Source organism: Ursus arctos, unplaced genomic scaffold (assembly GCF_023065955.2).
Source record: "Ursus arctos isolate Adak ecotype North America unplaced genomic scaffold, UrsArc2.0 scaffold_26, whole genome shotgun sequence".
Taxonomy (NCBI): domain Eukaryota; kingdom Metazoa; phylum Chordata; class Mammalia; order Carnivora; family Ursidae; genus Ursus; species Ursus arctos.
The window spans coordinates 31,612,301-31,631,651 of record NW_026622941.1 but is presented as its reverse complement, the minus strand read 5'-3'; the positions used below and the strand labels follow the sequence as shown (position 1 = coordinate 31,631,651).

Genomic DNA, 19,351 nt, shown 5'->3' with positions numbered 1-19,351 from the left:
TGATCTCATAAGGATGGGGTGTTCAGTTAACCACTTTAGGCCATAAAGTATTTTGGAGAAAAGAAAATAAAGGGTTTATTGTGGTACTGTATTGTTCCTGGCACATTTTTCTGGAATATATGATGCTGTGTTCATGCCAGTTAACTAGTCTTCCTGTCACTTAAGTTATGTTTGATTTGGGAAATACAGTGAATATATTTTGTCATTTGTGTTTTACATGTTATTGGTGATTGGTGCATATTTTCTTCTGAATTTTATAAGTTAAGAAGACTGAATGACCTCTCTAGTGAAGTTGTTTTTTTTTTTTCTGTTGAAACCCATGTTTTTATTCATACTTAATAATGTAGATCACCTTTCTACCAGGGTCTACAGAAGTAACTGGTGTGTTGTTGGTTTTTTTTTTTTTTTTTTTTAACTCAAAGCAAGCTCAGCAGCCATGCAAAACTTTGGTGGAAAGACCTTAATTAGCAAGAAAGCCAGTGTATTGAGCAGCCCTAAGAGATTTTATATATGTGCTGATATGGGATACTTTTGGTTTGCCGCTGTGAGCAAAATAGATTCTCGAATCCGTCATCCACCCTGAGGCCTCCAGGGTTGTGTGCAGCAACTCTTGTGGATTTAGCAAACGAACACTTACGGAGCTCCTTTGCAAGCTTTGTCTGTTGTATTCATGACTTAGTATGACATTTTAAATCTCACATGTCCTAGCGTACCTGAACAAATGGAAGATGCAGTTATTGCCCTATTCCTTTTTCATTAGCATTTACATTCTGCCATAAGTGTTATTTATTTTTGGAGTTAAACCTTGGTAAGTGAAAGGTGAAATTGCTGGAGAATCCATATTTTGAATCAACTCTTCATTTCCACGAACTCAATGCTCCATCTATTTCCTACCCTATTTTGGAGAACTTAGTACTAAGTTCTTTCTGTAGAACATCTTTATTTCTTATTCTATAATTAATGACAAACATTGATATTTTCTAACATGTAGGAGACCAAGGTTTTCCCCCTCTTTTTTTGTTGTTGTTGTTGGTGGTGAAGATGTAATTGGAGAGTAGGCAAAGAGAGGAGTGTGGGGGCAGAACTACTTTAGAATTAGTGAATATATTTATAGCCTCATATATTTGGTTCACTTTTATATCTAGTTCTTGGCTATTTTGGGAGTAATTATGATTTTCTGAAAATCATGCTGAGAGAAAACAGCCTTTTTTCTTTAAGATATTATATTTCAAGGTACCACATATGTTTGTAGCAGTCATGCTTCCGAAATGTGGCAGGACAATCATGATTTTTAAATATTCTGCCCTACCATAAAATTATGAGCCATTTAATTCGGCCTGATTCTTATCTTTTTGGTATTTTTATTCATGGTAACGGTCATGTATAAAACCAAACATAAAAAGAAAGAACAGTAGAAAATGTATGAATCCAGGTTAGATTTTCATCTTCATTCTCCATGGTACTTATTTATTGAATGCCTGAATCTAATAAAGGAACATGCTAATAGAATGTTATTCAAATAGTCATGTAAAATTTAAATATCCATATGAATACACAGTGTTTTTAAACCAAAAAAATTATACTTCATATATCTTAAAATGTTCTAATCTGATAGGTATAAGAATATTTAAATTCTTAGGAGTCTACATATGATCTAAAATGAAGGTAGGAAGACACCTGGGTGGCTCTGTCGGTTAAGTGTCTACCTTGGGCTCAGGTCCTGATCCCTGGGTCCTGGGATCGAGCCCCACATTGGGCTCCTGGCTCAGCAGGGAGCCTGCTTCTCCCTCCCCCTCTGCTGCTCCCCCTGCTTGTGCGTGCTTGCTCTCTCTCTCTCTCTCCGATAAATAAACCAACCAACCGACCAACCAAATAAATAAATAAATAATAAAATGAAGGCAGAGGATGGGTTAATTCCGATTTCTCTGTGGTTGTATGAATAGTTTGATATAGCATACATCATTGAATTTGATAGAACTGCCATTTATTACAGGTGCCTGTGGCATAGGTATTACTGAGTGGTTTATTAGTAATCTGTGTAGGAATATTAATTATAAAAGAAATAGAAATTATAAGTATAGAATCATTTATTTTTTATGTTAATGGAGCTCTTTGAATTATTTTGTGGAATCTTAAAAGTAAATACTCTTATTTGTTTAGCTAGAAGGAAAGCCCATGTGATTTATTGACAGTTTTCCATTTAAAACTTTCTAATTCTATTCATCCACAGAGAAATTCTACTAGAAAGCTGATGGATGAAATCATAGCTTCATTATTTGAGTTGTGTTGCAATATTTCACTTGCATTACCACCTTTAATCATCACAATATACCTATGAAGTACCTGTTGTCACCTATGAGGCATGCGAGGTCCAGAGAGGGTAAGGAACCTTCCCAAGTTCACACAGCTTCTACATAGTTGAGCTAGATTCAGATCTAGCTGATTTGATTCCCTAATTTGGAGACTCTTGGTCTCTGCACTGTTCAGCATTGCATGTGGTTGTAATAGCCATTCACAGATGCAAGTCTATATCTTACTGTGTGGTATCTACTGAAAAACTGGGTAGGTGAGAGACTTTTTATAACACTTAAATGACAACTTGTTATGAAAATACTGCAGAAGACCATTAGGTTGAGTTATATATTCTTTCACTTAAAAATTGCTTTGTCCAAAGACAGTATTAATTTTAAGACTATAGTTGTTCAAGAAGACTGTCCATTTACTTTAAAAAAGGATACCTCCCTTTGCTCAAGAAAGATTGTCTAAAGTAGTCATGTTTCCTGTTTTTGTTTTTGTTTTCCCTCGGCATCACACCACACTCCCATAGCTGTCAGAAAGTTCAAAGGTTTTGTTTGAGGATTGCTGGGCTAGATTTAGGATTGCCATTATTTATGTAGATAACTTTAATAAAAGAAATATTTTGGAATTAAGATAATAACAAAGCAAGGTTTTTGAAAAAAACAAACAGCATTTTAGTAGCACAGAGCCCTCTCAGCATCTCTCCTTATAAGTAGAAAAAAGTCTTTGCTTTAGCAACCTGGAATAATAATGACCGGATTAACACAGTCATTGCATACAGGCCTTAATGTACCTTGACCAGCTCAGGAGCACGCATCTGTAGACAACCGGCACAACACAACATCTTGGCAAATTGGTTGCCTTAGAAGGATTTCAGAATGTATTGGCATAAATGCCAGACTGTGAAGGAATGATTGACCCACATGGGGTTGAATTTATCAGTAGCAGCAGTCCATTCTTCCAAACAGAGCATGTGCCAAGCACCAGCTTGTAATCACAAACATCATCTGCCGCATACTGAAGAGGAAAACAGCATAGATACGTTCAGGATCTTCGTGGTCGTTTATAATTAATCACAACATTGTTTAGCAACTTGCGGTGTATTCAGATTGCTTTATTCTTGACTTCTCAGTAACCATTATTTGCTCTGGTGTTCCTTTCTCCCTCCTCCACCTCCCTCCTTTTCCCTCATATTCATTAAACAAATATTTATTGAATTTCTTCTGTTTGCATGACCCTAGGCTAAGTACAATGGGAAGGAAATGATAAAGCAGAGATGGAACCTAAGCCATACACCCCACGTAATTCAGTATGGAAGAGACATCAGCTGCCTCACCTGCAAAACAAATTAGCCAGCAGTGAGAGCATAAGGGAGGTATAAAACTGACAGCATGATTCAGATGACAGAACATCCTCTTTTGGGAACAGGGGTGACCTCATAGAGCAGGAACATTGTAAGAGACAGAGACGTAACAATATGAAGCTTTTTTGTGTAAATCAGATTACCCAAAAATTGTTGAAGCATAGCATATTAGAGGAGAAGTATCGTGAGATAAGTCTAGAAAGATAGGCTGGGGCAGGTGTGTGCCCTTCATCAGACAGGCCCTGGTGGGTTTGTTCCGAAGGTTTTGAACAGGTAAGGGAAGGAAGTGATTGGTGGCATGCTTTAGCAGACAGGATGGCAGCAATGTGGAGAGCCTGGATTGACCGGGTGGAGACCATATACGAGGCTTTGTCACTGAATACAGGATGTATTAGCGCTAGGGGTCTCCACAAAGCAGCCAGTAGGAGAGCCGTGTGTGTGTGTGTGTGTGTGTGTGTGTGTGAGAGAGAGAGAGAGAGAGAGAGAGAGAGAGGGAGGAAGATCAATTTATTATGAGGAATGGGCTCACATGGTTATGGGGGCTGAGAAGAGAGCATAATCTGCCATCTGCACGCTGCACGCCCAGGGGAGTGATGATGGAAGACCCAGCCTGGGGGCAGGAGAAGACCAATGTCCCAAGTCAAATAGGTGGGCTGAGAGAACAAACTCTTTGTCCTCTTTTTGTTCTGTTCAGACCCTCAGTGGATGGGATGATGCCCTCCTACTCTGGGGAGGGCAGTCTGCTTTACTCAGTCTGCTGATTCAGATGTTCATCTTATTCAGAAACACCCTTATAGACACACCCAGAAATAATGTTTACTAAATATCTGGTCACCCTGTGACCCAGTCAAGCTGACACATCAAATGAGCCATCACACCTACTGTATGCCAGGAAGTTTGTTATCTCTGATCCTCATAATGGCAAGGGCTACTAGTATACTCACTTAGAGGCTTAATGGGGTTGAATACCCTGCTGAAAAACTCCCAGGGGTCAAGGGCTGGAGCTGGAATTTCATCCCTGGTCTGTGTGCAGTCTCACTCACAAGTTGGCTGAGAGTCCAGAGGGACAGCAGAGACCTGGGGAGCCACATAGGGTGCAGATGCAAAAATAAAAGTTTCTGATGTTTTGTGGAAAGAAGACAGGCATACATACATTAATTTTCATTACAACTCAGCAACTCGCTGGGTATGGAAAGGAGGAAGAGGAAGTGAATAGCCAAGTGCCACGTTTTTGATCCTAATTAACTGCAAAAAATTAGGTAACGCAGGGTGAAGAGCAAGTTTGAAGTGAGGAATGGTGACTTCTGTTTTATATGTACCTGAGCTGGCATGCCTTTTCTGGGTCCTTCCCGAGGCCAGAGTCTCGTAGTTTACGTGTACCTGTTAGAGCACTGAAGCTACTGTGCAGTAGCTTACTTCTGTGCATGACTCCCTCCCCAGCCCAATATCAGGAGCTCCTCCCGGGCAGGGCCTCCTGGGGTTTGTTCCTAGCACAGTGCAGGCTCCCAGTAGGGGCTTCAGGCATAATACATGGGCTAGAGAGTACTTGGTCAGAGAGGCAGGAGGGAACAGAAGTCCAAGGAAGAAGACTGCTTGAAATGGGCGTTGTGAGACTATAATTTGGAGCCAACTGGAAATGCACGAAGGGCTCCCCCCAGGAGCACGAAGGGCCTGCTCCTCCAACACACTGAAATTGTCATGAAACCAGTGTGGTCCGTTTTCCTAAGTATTTGTAAATGCTGCTCAACTCCCTGGAGATGGGTATGGTGAAATTTCTGAGTAGAGTGAAATGAATGTTCTGAAACCAATAACTCTGGAATTAAGGCTGGGGACAGTGGCAAGTGAGGCCCTAAAAGAGAGAGAAAGAGGAGTCTGAGGGATTAGTGTAATGAGCACAGTGTGTCTATAATTGTAGTTTGAAAGTGCATGTTTTGTGTTTTGTGATGCTGTTCACAGTTATTTTTTTATGCCGAGAAAAATCCACTGAATTCTGCATATACAATGTCTTGTCCTTTATGGCATGAACGAGAAGGTAGCTCGAGTCCCAGTTCTACATGCTTGTTGGTTTGTGACCTTGGGAAAGTCATCTGATCCCTCTGTGTTTCCTTTACTCATTAACACCAAATGCACTTACCTACTTAGGACTCCTTTGATGGTGAAAATCGGTTCCTAAGGCATGAAGAGCTATTGAAATATTAGAAAATCCATTGAGATTTGAGCAGATGCCTTGAAATCCTCATTGATATATTGGTGTCACTGTGGCTGACACACCTCTCCTTCCTGAAGGCCCGTGGGGCATGAGAACTGCGTCCTCCAGCGCGTGAGGACAGGACGGAGGACTGTGCTATTGGGTCCTTGCTCAGCTTGATTGTAGCCCAGTCGTAGGCCCCAAACTGGGGAGCAGCGAGGGTAATATTTGAAGCTGAGCAGTGATTATCCTGCTCCCAGTGAGGGACCTGCTTTTCTCCGCAGAACATCTTTTCTTATAACAAAGAATTTGGTCTGTGAAGACTGTCAACAGTGAGGAAGCCGCCTACAGTTTACCTCTTGTAATTCATTAGTCATAATATGTTCTACGGCTTCTTCCTTATGTTTTCTTTGGTACATGGTAAAATCCATAAATAAGTAAAACAGAAAGGGGAGAATGAACGCAAGGAAAGCCTCGTAGAGACTCCAAGGGTCCTGCATGCTTGCCGGTCCTCACAGGGTCATCTTGCCGCTGACCTTATCAGCCCAGTGTAATCAGATAGAATCATTGCTTCTAACTAGTAACTCCTTTGTGCCCTTCACTTAAGTGAAGGTTATGGTCTTCAAATATTGGAATTTTTTCCTTACCAACTATTTCACCATGTCAGCCCTGTTGACACCTAGAGTTTCTTTATTTGCGAAGATGTGTGTGTGTGTGTGTGTGTGTGTGTGTGTGTGTGTGTGTGTGTGTGTGTTAGCAGCTCTGGTGAGGTACAGTTTACATACAATAAATGGTACATAGTTAAGGGTTATAATTTGGTATGTTTGTTGACAGTTGTGTACGCTGTGAAGCTGTCACCCCAGTCAAGATAGTGAACATATATATCTGTACCCCTCAAAAACTTTGTGTTGTGCCACTCCATAACTCTTCCCTCTACAGGCAACTGCCACTCTGCTTTCTGTCAAACCGTTGAGACTTGGGAGAAAATTTTTAATTACAAACTTCGTATTTTTAATAGGTTATAGTATGTTCAGGCTATTTGTTGAGTTAGCTTTGAAAGATTCTGTCTTTTAGGGGATTGCGTATTGTATCTAAAATGTTGAATTTAATGCCATAAAGTTGTTCATAATACTCCTTTTTTATTTTTTAAAATGTCTGTAGAATCTATATCAATTTCACTTCTCTTACTCGTGATATTGGTAACTTTTTTTTTTTTTCTGATCGAACTGTGTATTAATTTCCTATGGCTGCTGTAAAAAATCCTACAAACTCGGTAGCTTAAAAAAACAGTAGAAATTTATTCTCACAGTCTGGTGGCCACACATTTGAAATTCGTTTCACTGGGTTGAAACCAAGGTGTTGGCAGAGCCATGCTCCCTCCAGAGGCTCTCAGGGGACAATATGCTTTTTGCTTTTCCCAGCTCTGGTGGGAGCTGGTATTTCTTGGCATATGGCTACGTTGGTCCAGTCTTTGCATTCGTAGTCATGTTGCCTTCTATTCTCTCCTGAATCTCCCTTTGCCTTCCTCATAGGAATATATGTGATTGCATTTAGGGCCAAATCCAAAATAATCCAGGATAATCTTTCCATGTCAGAATCCTTAATTTAATTATATCTGCGAAGTCCTTTTATGCCATCTAAGGTAATATTAACAAGTTTTAAGGATTAGTACATATGCGTATCTATTGAGGGGCTGTTACCCAGCCTACCACAGTGTGGCTCAAAGTTTATTGATATTTTCAAAGAACTGGCTTTTGGTTTCATTGATTTTTTTTTTTTTCCCCTCAACTGTCTTTTTTATCTATGTCATGGATTTCCATTCTGCTTTTTATTCTTTTTATCTTGTTTATTTTGGGTTTCATTTGTCCCTCTTTTTCTGGTTTTGTAAAGTGGAATCCAAGATCATTGCTATAAATTTTCCTCTGTTTCGTTTTAGCTCCTTTCCACAAATTTTCATATGCTGTGTTTTCATACTCTTTCAGTTCAAATACTTTCTAATTTCCCATTATTTCTTTGACCCATGGAAATGTGGTATTTAGTTTCCAAATTGGAGGGAATTTTCCAGTTATCTTCCAGTTGTTGAATTCTATATTAATTTCATGATGGTCGGAGAACATTCTTTGTATGACTTAAATCTTTCTAAAATAATTGAGACTGGTTTTAGAGCTGAGAATATAATCTAACTTGGTAAATATTACAAGACATTTACCCTTCATTTACTGTTAAAAAGAATTCTGTATTCTGCTCTTGGTCAGTAGAGTGATATTTAAATGTCAGGTCAAGCTTGTTGACTGTGTTGTTGAAGTCTTCTCTACCTTTGCTGATTTTCAGCCTACATATTCTATGAGTTATGGAAAAGGAGGTGATGGAACATTTGTGTAAAATTATGGGTTTTTCTATTTCCCCTTGCAGTAATATCAATTTTTGTTTCATATATTTTGAAGCTCTTATTAGGTGCAAGACATTTAGGTTTGTTATGTCCTCTTGACAAATTAATCTCTTTATTGTCACAAGTCTTATTTTCCTGCCTTTTTTGCATGCCTGATAATTTTTTATTGTGTGCTAGACATTATACATTTTATCTTACTGCTGAACTTTTTTCTGGGATGCTATTCAATTACTTGGAAGCAGTGGGGTCTTGATTTTTAAGCTGTTTTAGATGGTACCCAAGCAGTGTTCAATCTAGGACAAAATTTATACCATTACTGAGGTAAGACCCTTTTGCTTATTCCTCCTTATCCTTTCAAGTTTTTCCCTCTGGTTGGTACAAACAGGTCCCAGATTGATATCTTTAATCTCCTTCTGTGGCTCTTTCTCCTGCCTTGAGTAGTTTCCTCACACATATCCACTCAGTGGAATACCCAAGAAGGACTGCAGATCTCTCTGTCCTCTCTGTCCACTCTGGCACTCTGCCTCAGCTCTAGCCACCTTGGTGTCCCTGGATCCTGAGCTCTATCTTTTCAATTCAAGTAGACCACCAGAGTGTGCCTAGCTTCCCCTCCTTGTATTGCCCCCTGGAAACTTTTTTTGAAGCAACTTGGACAGTTGTTGTAGGGTTCACCTCTTTCGTTTCCTGAATCTCAGATTCATTTTATCCTTCATTGCCTGTTATCCATTGTCATGAGAACTATTGTCTCCTACATTTTTCATGGCTTTATAGTTGGTTTCATACTGGAGGTAAATCTGGTAACTATTACTCCATCTTGGCTGGAAATAGAAATCAAGAGCTGGGATTTTATATAAAGTGTGTTCTAGTGCATTTTTAATTGTACCCAGAGAAATGTCTCTAGGCTTAGCTCACAGACAGCTATTAACAGGAATGGCTGAACTTGTAGGACTGTCCTTTGCATCCCTGCCACTAGAGTACCCGCCACACTTGGACAACCATTGTGAAAGTTATTTAGTATGAGGTGTTTGGAATGAAGGAAAAGATGAAACCATTTTTGGTTCTTGCATCTATTGTTTTAGTACATGTTATATTTTGAGCCCCATATTTCTTATCTACTTAGGTTGTTTAAAGGCTTTATGTTTTATTTTGTGGGAATTTGTGTCTCAAAGACATAAATATCTTTTTAAAAATTACGTGTGAAATGTTTGTATACACTAAATGTTTTTAATTACAGAAATCAAAAGAAATGTAATAAGTAGAGCATGACATTTTAAATTTTCACTTACAAACATTCAGCCAATTAATATATTTGTTATTTTTCTTCTGCTTCATAGCTTCTGTGAAATAAAAATTAATGATAGTTTGCATTTGTTAAAGTCAGTTTTACTGCCTAATAAAGCTAAGTTTATGATTTTAATGAAAGGAAGTTCTTTCATTTTATTTATGCATAATCAGATGTGCAGCTACTGTGACCGAAATTTATCTGTATATTTTTAAAAAGCCAGTCCAATAACAGAACTGCTATTGTTTGTTTTTAATAGGAAATCAAAACCAAGAGAAGGTTAAAAACTCGGAATTTTAAAAACCAGGATGTATATATGTGATGTTTATACAATAGTATATCTCTTGGTATTTTAGCAAGTCAAACTTTAATCCTAATTTGTTTTCATTTTCTCTTTATTTTTCTGCCCTCCAAAATCATTATTAGGTAATCTGTCCATCAAATCATGGAACAGATGAAAATAGATGCAGCTGCCCACAGATTGTAATAGATTCTTTGCGGAAGGCCAATTTCTTATCTGTGGAGGTTACTAAAAGCTTTTTGAAGAAGGTGTTTTATTTGTTTTTGTTTTGTTGTCATTGTTCTTCTAAATTTTCCATGGTACACAAAGTAAATGATAATCGTTCTCATTTAGATTTTTTGATTTATGGAAATCAGTAGAACTTTTTATGATGCTGTGTATGTTTTTTATGTTGTGGCTCACTTACAGATAGCTGCCTATTTTACACAGCATTTCTGATGGACTGGGTTTTAATACTGCTTTACTTGAATCTAAAACAGTTGGCATTTACAGTACTCTCTCCCTGCTTTCTAAATGGGTTGTCACTGCATTAAGCTTTAAATGACCATAAATGCTTCTCTATCCGTGTCCCTGTCTTTACCAATTCAGAACAGAATCATTTGCAGTAAATCAAGTCTTCATATGATTTTAATCATACCCATGTAGAGATGTATATTCTCATTCCTATAATTTTCAGTTCTAATTAACACCCTGGCTCGATGTTAACTTTTATTGCCGAGACAATAGCATATTTTATTCCATTTTTGTGAACTAGAATATTAGATTTCTAAAAGGTTCCTGAAATGGTAAAATGTCCTTGGATTTTAAACTTGACTTGGTTTAGGGTTCACTAATGAAACTTAGCCTCCAGGAAGAATGCCTCTAATTAAGCAGTTAACATCCCAGTGATCCCAGGCCATCTCTTCTAACAGCAGGAATGCCATAGGTCCTGGGGAGTCACCTCTGGCCCCATCAAGGACACTGCATAGAATGCCTCTTAAAGCTAAGGTAAAGGTGTAATTGAAGCACTTCTGAGAACCTAAGGGGCACTTTACTTAAGGCCTCAGTGGTTCATACCTACAGCTGTCCAGAATTGATCTAGAGTTCTGATATAGAGACCAAGGCATCTGTACCATTTTGAAAGCCCATTTATATTTTGAAATGATCATTGAATGCCACTTAGGGAACTATTCAAAATCTAGAAATAACAATATGTATATGTGTTGTGTGTACGTGTGTCTGTGTATATGTATGTGTATACACCCCTATATAAAATAGACTTCTTTTGTTATCTTTTTGGATAACATCTATGAATAATATAAACCATAACCAAGTCCTAGATCATGCCCAAATTCCTTAACTTTAATTGAATAGATTGGAGTGAATTTTGTTACCTAAGTCAAATAAATTGGAATGAATTCTGTTCCTTGTTTAATTGTTTTTAATGAATGCCATTCTTTTGGTCGATTAAAGCAATTTGCCAGTGACTTTGTAGGTAGTCCCCACATTGAGTGGATTTTGAATAATTATTAATTGCCAAGGAAGTGGGAAAAGAAGAGTAGTTAATGCAGTTTGTAGGGATATAAGGGAGAATAATTTCTGACGGTTCCAATTATGTAGGTCTTCCAGTACCCGTAAATTGCTTTAACTTGAATTGTTTCTCGTTGCTTTTACAGTTTGAACTCTAATGTATACTAATCTGTTTTAGAAAATAGATTGTGCCCAGATTTCTGTAAACGTTTATGTGTTCCGTTTTACAATGCCCTGTCATGTTGATTTCACAGAGATTTGGGGAAAATTGATCCTAATGGGAATAATTACTATGGGAGCTGAAAATAATAGATGTGTCCTTCTTTTTCTTTCTTTTTTTTAAAAAAGCTGGACCTGTGATCTGCAGAATGCTGAGTTATCCCCCAACTCGCCGAGCTTTAATTGTGGGTTGTGGTCTACAAATGTTCCAACAGCTCTCAGGCATTAACACCATCATGTATGTATTTCTTTCTGGCTTTTTACTGAAAAGATTGTGAAGGAATTATTTTACATGGCAAAAAAGAATAGGAGTTTTGGTGATTTGTTATATTAATTGTGTAGGATCCTCCTTTTGGAAGATACTTTACAATTTTTAATCCTACCAATGTGTGACTTAGGAGGAGATGATTTATTTTGTTATACTTTATTGGCTTTACTTGATTTCATAAAATTTTTTTTTATATGCCGTCCAGTACTTCCTTATATTCTGAGCTAATGAATGTATCATTTTCATAAGCTATTTCTTGATGCTGGTCAGAAAGTGAAACAAGGGAATCACCTGGCATTGTCAGAGATAAATGGGCACACAGATAACCAGTGTGTGGGGCAGTCACTTACAATGCAATGCGATAAGAACATTAATAGCAGGTGTTTATTACCACCAGAGTACAGTGGGCCAGAAATAGAGTGGGAACAGCGCAGTGGGGAAGACACAAAAGTTTCCCGCTTTCTAGTTGTCAGACTAATTTCCAAAGTTGTATGGGGGTTGGGGGTGAGAAGGATGGATAGTAGGGGTTGTACCGTGTTTCATTCATTCAACATTAAACCCATTTTTGATGGCCTATTTTATACAAGACCCACAGAAGTGAATAAAGTAGACATGCTTCTTGGCCTCACAGCATATATAGGCTGGTGGGAGAAACACATTAAATAAATTCACAGTTTAATGTAAAATTTCAGATTGTGATAAGGGCTATGTAGGATTATTCCAGTGCTCCACAGAATAGACTTTTAAGATCCTAGGTAATAGAATGTGGGTTGTTAGAGAAAAGTTGTGAGTTTTGCTTATTGTCATGAGTTGTTGGGTGAAAGTCTGCTAAATCTTAGAAGTTTCTTCCTGCTATCTATTGGTTAAAATTATTCATCAAAAAATATAAATTATGTAAAATTCAATTTTACTTGGTAAAACATTTGTGTCTAGGACTCTTGATATTTTCCTTTGAAGTTATTTGGGCTCTGATAACTTAGTGATCATTTGAGAAGTGTGAATTAGTTAAAATAATTATTAGAAATAGTGTTTAGGGTCCAGTGATCCATTAGATTAAATCAGGATTTGTTTTTTTTTGTTTTTTTTTTTTTGTTTTTTTTTTTTTTTTTATGTGACAGAGAGACAGCCAGGGAGAGAGGGAACACAGCAGGGGAGTGGGAGAGGAAGAAGCAGGCTCCCAGCAGAGGAGCCCGATGTGGGACTCGATCCCAGAACCCCGGGATCACGCCCTGAGCCGAAGGCAGACGCTTAACGACTGCGCTACCCAGGCGCCCCCTAAATCAGGATTTGTTAAGAAACTCCACTTTAAAGATTTATTTATTTACTTGAGACAGAGAGAGAGCTTGTGAGCGTGCATGTGTGAGCCAGTGGAAGGGCAGAGGGAGAGACAGAGTCTCCAACAGACTCCTCGCTGAGCATGGAGCCCAACGCAGTTCTTGATCTCACAACCCTGAGATCATGACGTGAGCTGAAATCAAGAGTCAGATGCTTAACCCACTGAGCCACCCAGGCACCCCTGTGAATTTGATTTTTAATCATCGACTTTAACTTCCTGGATTACATTTTTAATATTTGGTCCTCTCCTCCTTCCCTCTAATAAGTACTTTCATTTTTCATCACCTTTATCAGCTCTATAACGGCCTGTCAGTGGAGTACGTAGCATGTTTGTTTGGTTTCTGGATGTGGATACCATGACTGTTCTGTGTCCACCATCCTAAGTGTGGTGATGGAACAGAATTGTAAGAAGGCTAACACCATGTTTTCAAATAATGCAATGCAGTAATACCCTATGTGAATATCTGTTTTATCAACCTAATTTAAAATATGTTCTCCGTTTCTGGAAATCTTTTTTTGTTTGTTCTGCCCTTTTCTAGGCATTTAAATTTGACAAAATGAATTTTTCTTGTACTTTTTGCATTCCTATAGAACATCACAAACAGAACCAACTGCCATGGATGGGTAGTGCATAGGGCCAGTGTGTCCTAGTGGAAATCACTGTTATAGTCCATTTATAGGTATCTCATGTAAGCTGTGCTGATGAAGGTTTCCAGATTTTAATAAGGCGTTCATTTGTCCAAATACTCAGTCTTCTCACAGTGAGATCAAGGGGTATGGGCATAAGAATTTGGATATTCCTAAGATTTATGGTAGTTAATTATGTGCTTTGCTTAACACAAACTGTACATAATATAGGTAGTGTTGTCCTACAGCTTTTGCTTGCAGTTGAGTATTAACCTGGAAAGCAGGAAGAATAAAACAAGGTAAATGATGGGTAGATTTAGATTGCTTCTACATGATGCAAAACAGCTGGGCAGCTCCCTAAGGAAATTAATGTGACACCTTAATGTCTGAAGGTTAGAGGGTTAGACGCTTAAGTGATTCAATACCTCTGACAAATAACTGTTGGTTATTCATAATACCCAATTTCAAACATTCATATTTTAAGCCCATGAAATTTAGTACAAGTCTTTCATTATAATAGCCTGCACTGCTGTCATCATCTGGATGGAGATGACTGATCTGGGGCTCATATACAATGTATTTTCTTCTACTCGCTCTAGTCTGTAACATTGGTGTGTGCGCATTTATTTTTTTCCATTCTTAAGATTCAGTAAATATTATCATACATTTTCTAATTTAAAATAATTTAATTAGAGTCTAATAGTTTATTTTTTGTTGTTTTTGGTAGATATTAATTGCATTTTTTTCTTATTTTAAAAATGTCATTTTGTTAATTTGGGGTTCAGTTTTTATGGTTATTCCATTGTGTGTACTTCTTTACTCCTACTCTTTCTTTCCAGCTTCTTCCTGGCTAAGTGGGAAATAAAGTAGGTAGTGCTCTTCTGTATTCACAGCCGAAACCTAATAATCTGTAGAAGTTGAAATCTTTTTGCAAAACCCATCTTTCACCCCAAAGTTTGTGTGAGCATGAAATATGAGGTATTTTGAATTCTATTTCTTACCAAGAAAAGTTCATAGAAAGATCATATGGAAAAATATTGAAAGATAAATCATCCTTACAATTGTATTAGATGATCTTACCATGTTTAGGTTTCTTTCTTTTCCCTCATAGGATTTTTGTTTCTGTCTCCTTGACCTATTTAGTATCCTATCTTAGTCAAGGAAATAGATTTTCTTCTTGGAATATTTAATTTTCACATCCTCTACCATGAAAAAAATATTGCATGTGTGTATATGTCTAAGTATTTTTGTTTGTATGATAACTTAGATTTATATCCTAAGCTCCTAACCAGAGGACTTCTAAGATTGTGAAAGTATAACATACTTTAGACACCACATTTAACTCTTAGAAGAAGCAATTTTCTAATGACTTTAATCACTTTATAATTTCAGACATGCTGAATAGTTTATTCTCTTTTCACAGGAGAGAGAGAACAGAGCAAATGGAGTACTAGCTTTCCTGATATAAAAGTGTTGATACTATGGGACTGTATGTCACGGACCAATAAAATATTTCCACGTGTGATTAAAGAGGAGAGGGGTGATAGATGAGATTGATGATGAAGTGATGGACACTCTCTTAAGAAATTCTCATTGTGATCTATTCTAAACTCTACTCATAAAGTCAAAAACTTTCCATTTTCCATCTAACAAATTGTATCTGATGACTACTTATCCTGGAACCCTTCCCACATTATCATTACCACAGCCAAGATGTGTTTATATGTGAGCGGGAGGGAGAAAGGGAGAGGAAGTAAGAAAAACAAGATAAACACGTGTTTCTGTGGAGGTCTGATAGCATCTTTCTTCTTTTGAGGAACTTATAATAAGCTGTATCTTGATACATTCTGGTGAACATGTATCAGTCCATCTTGGACAGATGGAAGTTAATCAGATTTTTACCAGAGAAGACTAAGTGGTTAAATGGCTCACTTTAAGGTTACACAGAAGATCAGTAGTAAAGAGGAGAAGGAAATTCAGAAATTTAAGCTTCTGAATCAGCTTCAGGTAAAAAGGATTGTGAGGATTCGAACAAATTTCTTTAGGGTACTCTGTGCCAGTCGTCTACTTTTAAGCTGTTCCTCTCTTAGATTAGGGTTCCCAGATGTATCTCTTCCTACTCTTCCCTTTTCTATTAACTTAAAGTAGGGGTGGGAGATAGGCATTTATATTGGACAGGCAGTCACTCTTACTTCCGTAACTGCATTACCTTAATCTCCAGGTGATCCCTTCTTCTGTCCTATTTACAAGAGATAATAAAGACCTTTGGAAAATATGTCCTTATAATAATAATGTTAATGACCTCAATAATGTTACTGAACATTAAATACCGGATACTACTGTAACATGTATTAACTCACTTAAATATTAACAGAAAAGAAAAAAAAAAAAAAAAAGGGACAATACCGTTAGCCCCTCTAGTGGTGTAATTATGCATTACGGTCATGATAACAAACCTTTTTACTGCTTTATGTATGTAACACTATAAAGTATTTTTATAGACATTATCTTTCTTGATCTTTGTTAAAATCCTGTCAAATAGGCATGGCAGTTCTTCTGTTTATTCTCTAGCTAAGGAAGCTAAGACTTAACAAGTGTAGTGACTTGTCTCTTGTCGTTTAATAAGTTTTAGCACTGACGATGGAATCCCGGTTTATGACTCCTTATCACATGAACTGCTCTAGTTGTAGAACACCTGAAATGCCCAGAGTTGACTGTTTAAAGCTTGTTTGGGGGTGATGTAAGGTAAGAAATCTGAGTTAGTGGAACTCAATACCATCCAAGGATTAAAAAAAAAAAAAAAAGTGAAATGATTGTGTGCTAGTAAGTGGCATCCATCTCAAGAATCATAAAGCTCATCAGATTCTGTAATCTGTTGGTACCCAGTTAGGCCTTTGCTTCATACCCTGATCTAGAGTTCCTGGACAAGCCAGCCTGATGGTTGGATGAGTCGTTGATATTTGTTAATTGTATTTAATTAATTTCATAAGGGCAGTATTTCCAAATGTGTTCCATTCTCATATTTTAGCCTCAAGAAGTTCTCCTAGGATAAAAAAGTTTTCATGCAGTCAGGAAACATGGCACAACAAGCAGACATGGCCAGATGGTGGTAAATGTAGAGAAAAATAAAAGTGACAAGAAATAAGAAGAAAACAATAAGGATTGATGCATTCTCCTGCTGTAAATCTGAACCAGAGGTGAGGGTTTGCTCTCTGCGATCTTCAGCAGGCAGGATGAATGAACCAAAGCATCTGTTCCCTAATGTGAGCCTTCTCCTCCCTCTGCCTCCTCAGTAGGACTCCACACATAATCCAGAAAAGTTGTTGAATGATAGTATGCTTACCTCGTTGGAGTTTCAGGATGTGTGTATTTGTAGTCATTTGTGTTCATTGGATGAAAGGGATTGAGTCGATGAGAATATAGTTAAGGTTCATGGTTCACTCCTTCGAAAGATGAGTTTAATGTGTTGGGAAACATATTGACCCAGGAATCAAGAGAGAATTGGTTTTAAAATCTGTCTCCGTGGTGGGAGTTTAGGCGTGCCAGTTACTCGCCTTCATTCTAATTACCTATCAAGTGAAGTAGATGAAAGTGAACTATAATGTACATTTGAATGAGAAAAAAAATGGAGTTTTAAGTAAAGTGGAAGCTAAAACATTTGTGTTTGAAATCCTTCAAAACTTTCTTGGATGAAAAGTTATCAGACTGCAGGAGATCAGTTTTAGTCTAAAAAGAAAAATGTATTTTGTTGACATAACTTTTGGAAGATTGATTAATGCTTACCACATGCCAGTCATTGTCCTGGATGCTTAGCTTCTTATATATTAAGACCACGTATTTATTTGCACAGTATATATTTTTTTTTTAGAAGGACAATCTTGGTTATAGTTGACAGTACTTCTTTGCCCCAAGATTGTGTAGCAAACCTACAACCTGATGTAAGAGAACTTTCTATGGCTTCCATAATGTTGTAAGGGTAGGCTTAAGCCCAGTGAACTTCACTGGGCTCTGAAATCCTGTACAAGGGAAAGGATGCAACTTCGACCTCTGAAGTCTAAGGCCATTTTTGGTGACAGATCACTATCTTACCGTATAGAGCAAAGCATTCTCATCAGGTGACGCTCTAAACAGAATGGCTTTCTAGTGTTCCTCATTGCTTTCCATTTCCCTGTGTATATGTTGCACACCTATCTTAGTTTGAGTTCCCCAAAACAGGCCCCAAGACAAAGAATTGGATGCAGGGGATTTGGGGGGATGAAACCAAGAAGCATGAATAAGAGAGCAGGGAAAGTGTGGTAGGGTCAGAGATGCTGTGAAGGCTGTGCTGGTTAAGCAGCTGATCTCAGTCAGCAGTTAGAGCTCAGTCCTGCTGAGGAATAGTATAGAATGTGCTTCAGAACTATTCCAAGAGTATTTCTTCACCATTCCCAGTCCCTCAGTATAAGCATCATGCCTGCAGTCATTCTGGGGTTCCCTGAGCAATCTCTCCTGGGGCCAGAGCTCCTGGGACTGAAGTAGAGAGACACAGGGAGTTTAACTAGAAACTGTAGGATTGTACAGTGAGTTTCCATGATAACAACAGGGGAATTCAGAGAGGGGCCAAGAGCCTAAAGGGCAGGACATGAGGAGCATCTGTTTAAAATCTTTCTCTGTCTTCAAATATGTGTAAAAATAGGTTTATGGAGTATGGTTATGGACTTTCTTAGTATCTTTCCATGGTTATAGCAAATTGATGTTTAGTGAAAAAAGGTCACTAACCATACAAAAAGTAAGTAATAAAATGAGAGTTTCGTAAGAAGTGATGAGAATATATCTCCTTGAATATTATGTTTTGGAGGTATTTTTAGTATAATTCACAAATATTTTTGTCCTGTCCCAGGAATCTTAAAACTACATCTGCTAAAGTATTCCTTTATTCCTTCAACCAACATTTACTATATTGTTGATAGAGCTTCAAATATTTGGAAACTGTAATTCTTGTCATTAAGAAGTCTGTATTCTACTGAGCAGTTAGACATAAATACTTACAATGCAGCATAAAAGCCAAATTAATATGTTGTAGGAACACAGAAAATAGATTAGTTTTACCTGGAACATGAAGAGAGCATATATAAATGACTTTTTGTTATATTATTAAAATTTCTTTATATGGAGTTGTTTTCTGGCCAGAAAGGTGGTATACCAAATATTAACACAACATTTGATGTTAGATCTGAATTTGAATCCAAACCTAGCACACTTGCTGTGTAAACTCCCCATGCTGCTTTAACTTCTGAGTCTCAGTGATCTGGAAACCAGGAAAATGCCTCCTGCAGTTCTTACAGTGGTTAGACGAGAGTAGTGTATATGGTTCAGACCCATGGGAGGAACGGAGTCCATGCTAGCTTCGTTTCTGCTGTGTGCTGCATTTTGTGAATTCCAGGGAATCTGTGGAAAGCAGGGACATTCCACAGTTAACGCATCCTCTTTGGCCCTCACCCATTAATCCAGGATTTGAGAAATCCTCTGTAGATAGAAAATTGTTATAATATCCTTCTTTCATGCATTTCTCTATTTTCAGAATATAGAAAGG

At 37.7% G+C, this 19,351-nt stretch overlaps 1 protein-coding gene across 1 annotated transcript in view; it reads left to right on the top strand.

Annotated features, from left to right (window-relative positions):
* SLC2A13 (solute carrier family 2 member 13) overlaps positions 1–19,351 on the top strand; it is a 352,860-nt gene that overhangs the window by 141,934 nt on the left and 191,575 nt on the right. Inside the window, exon 4 of the mRNA XM_026502097.4 lies at positions 11,679–11,787. Within this exon, the coding sequence (XP_026357882.1) occupies positions 11,679–11,787 (109 nt within the window). The remainder of the gene's footprint in view (positions 1–11,678; positions 11,788–19,351) is intronic.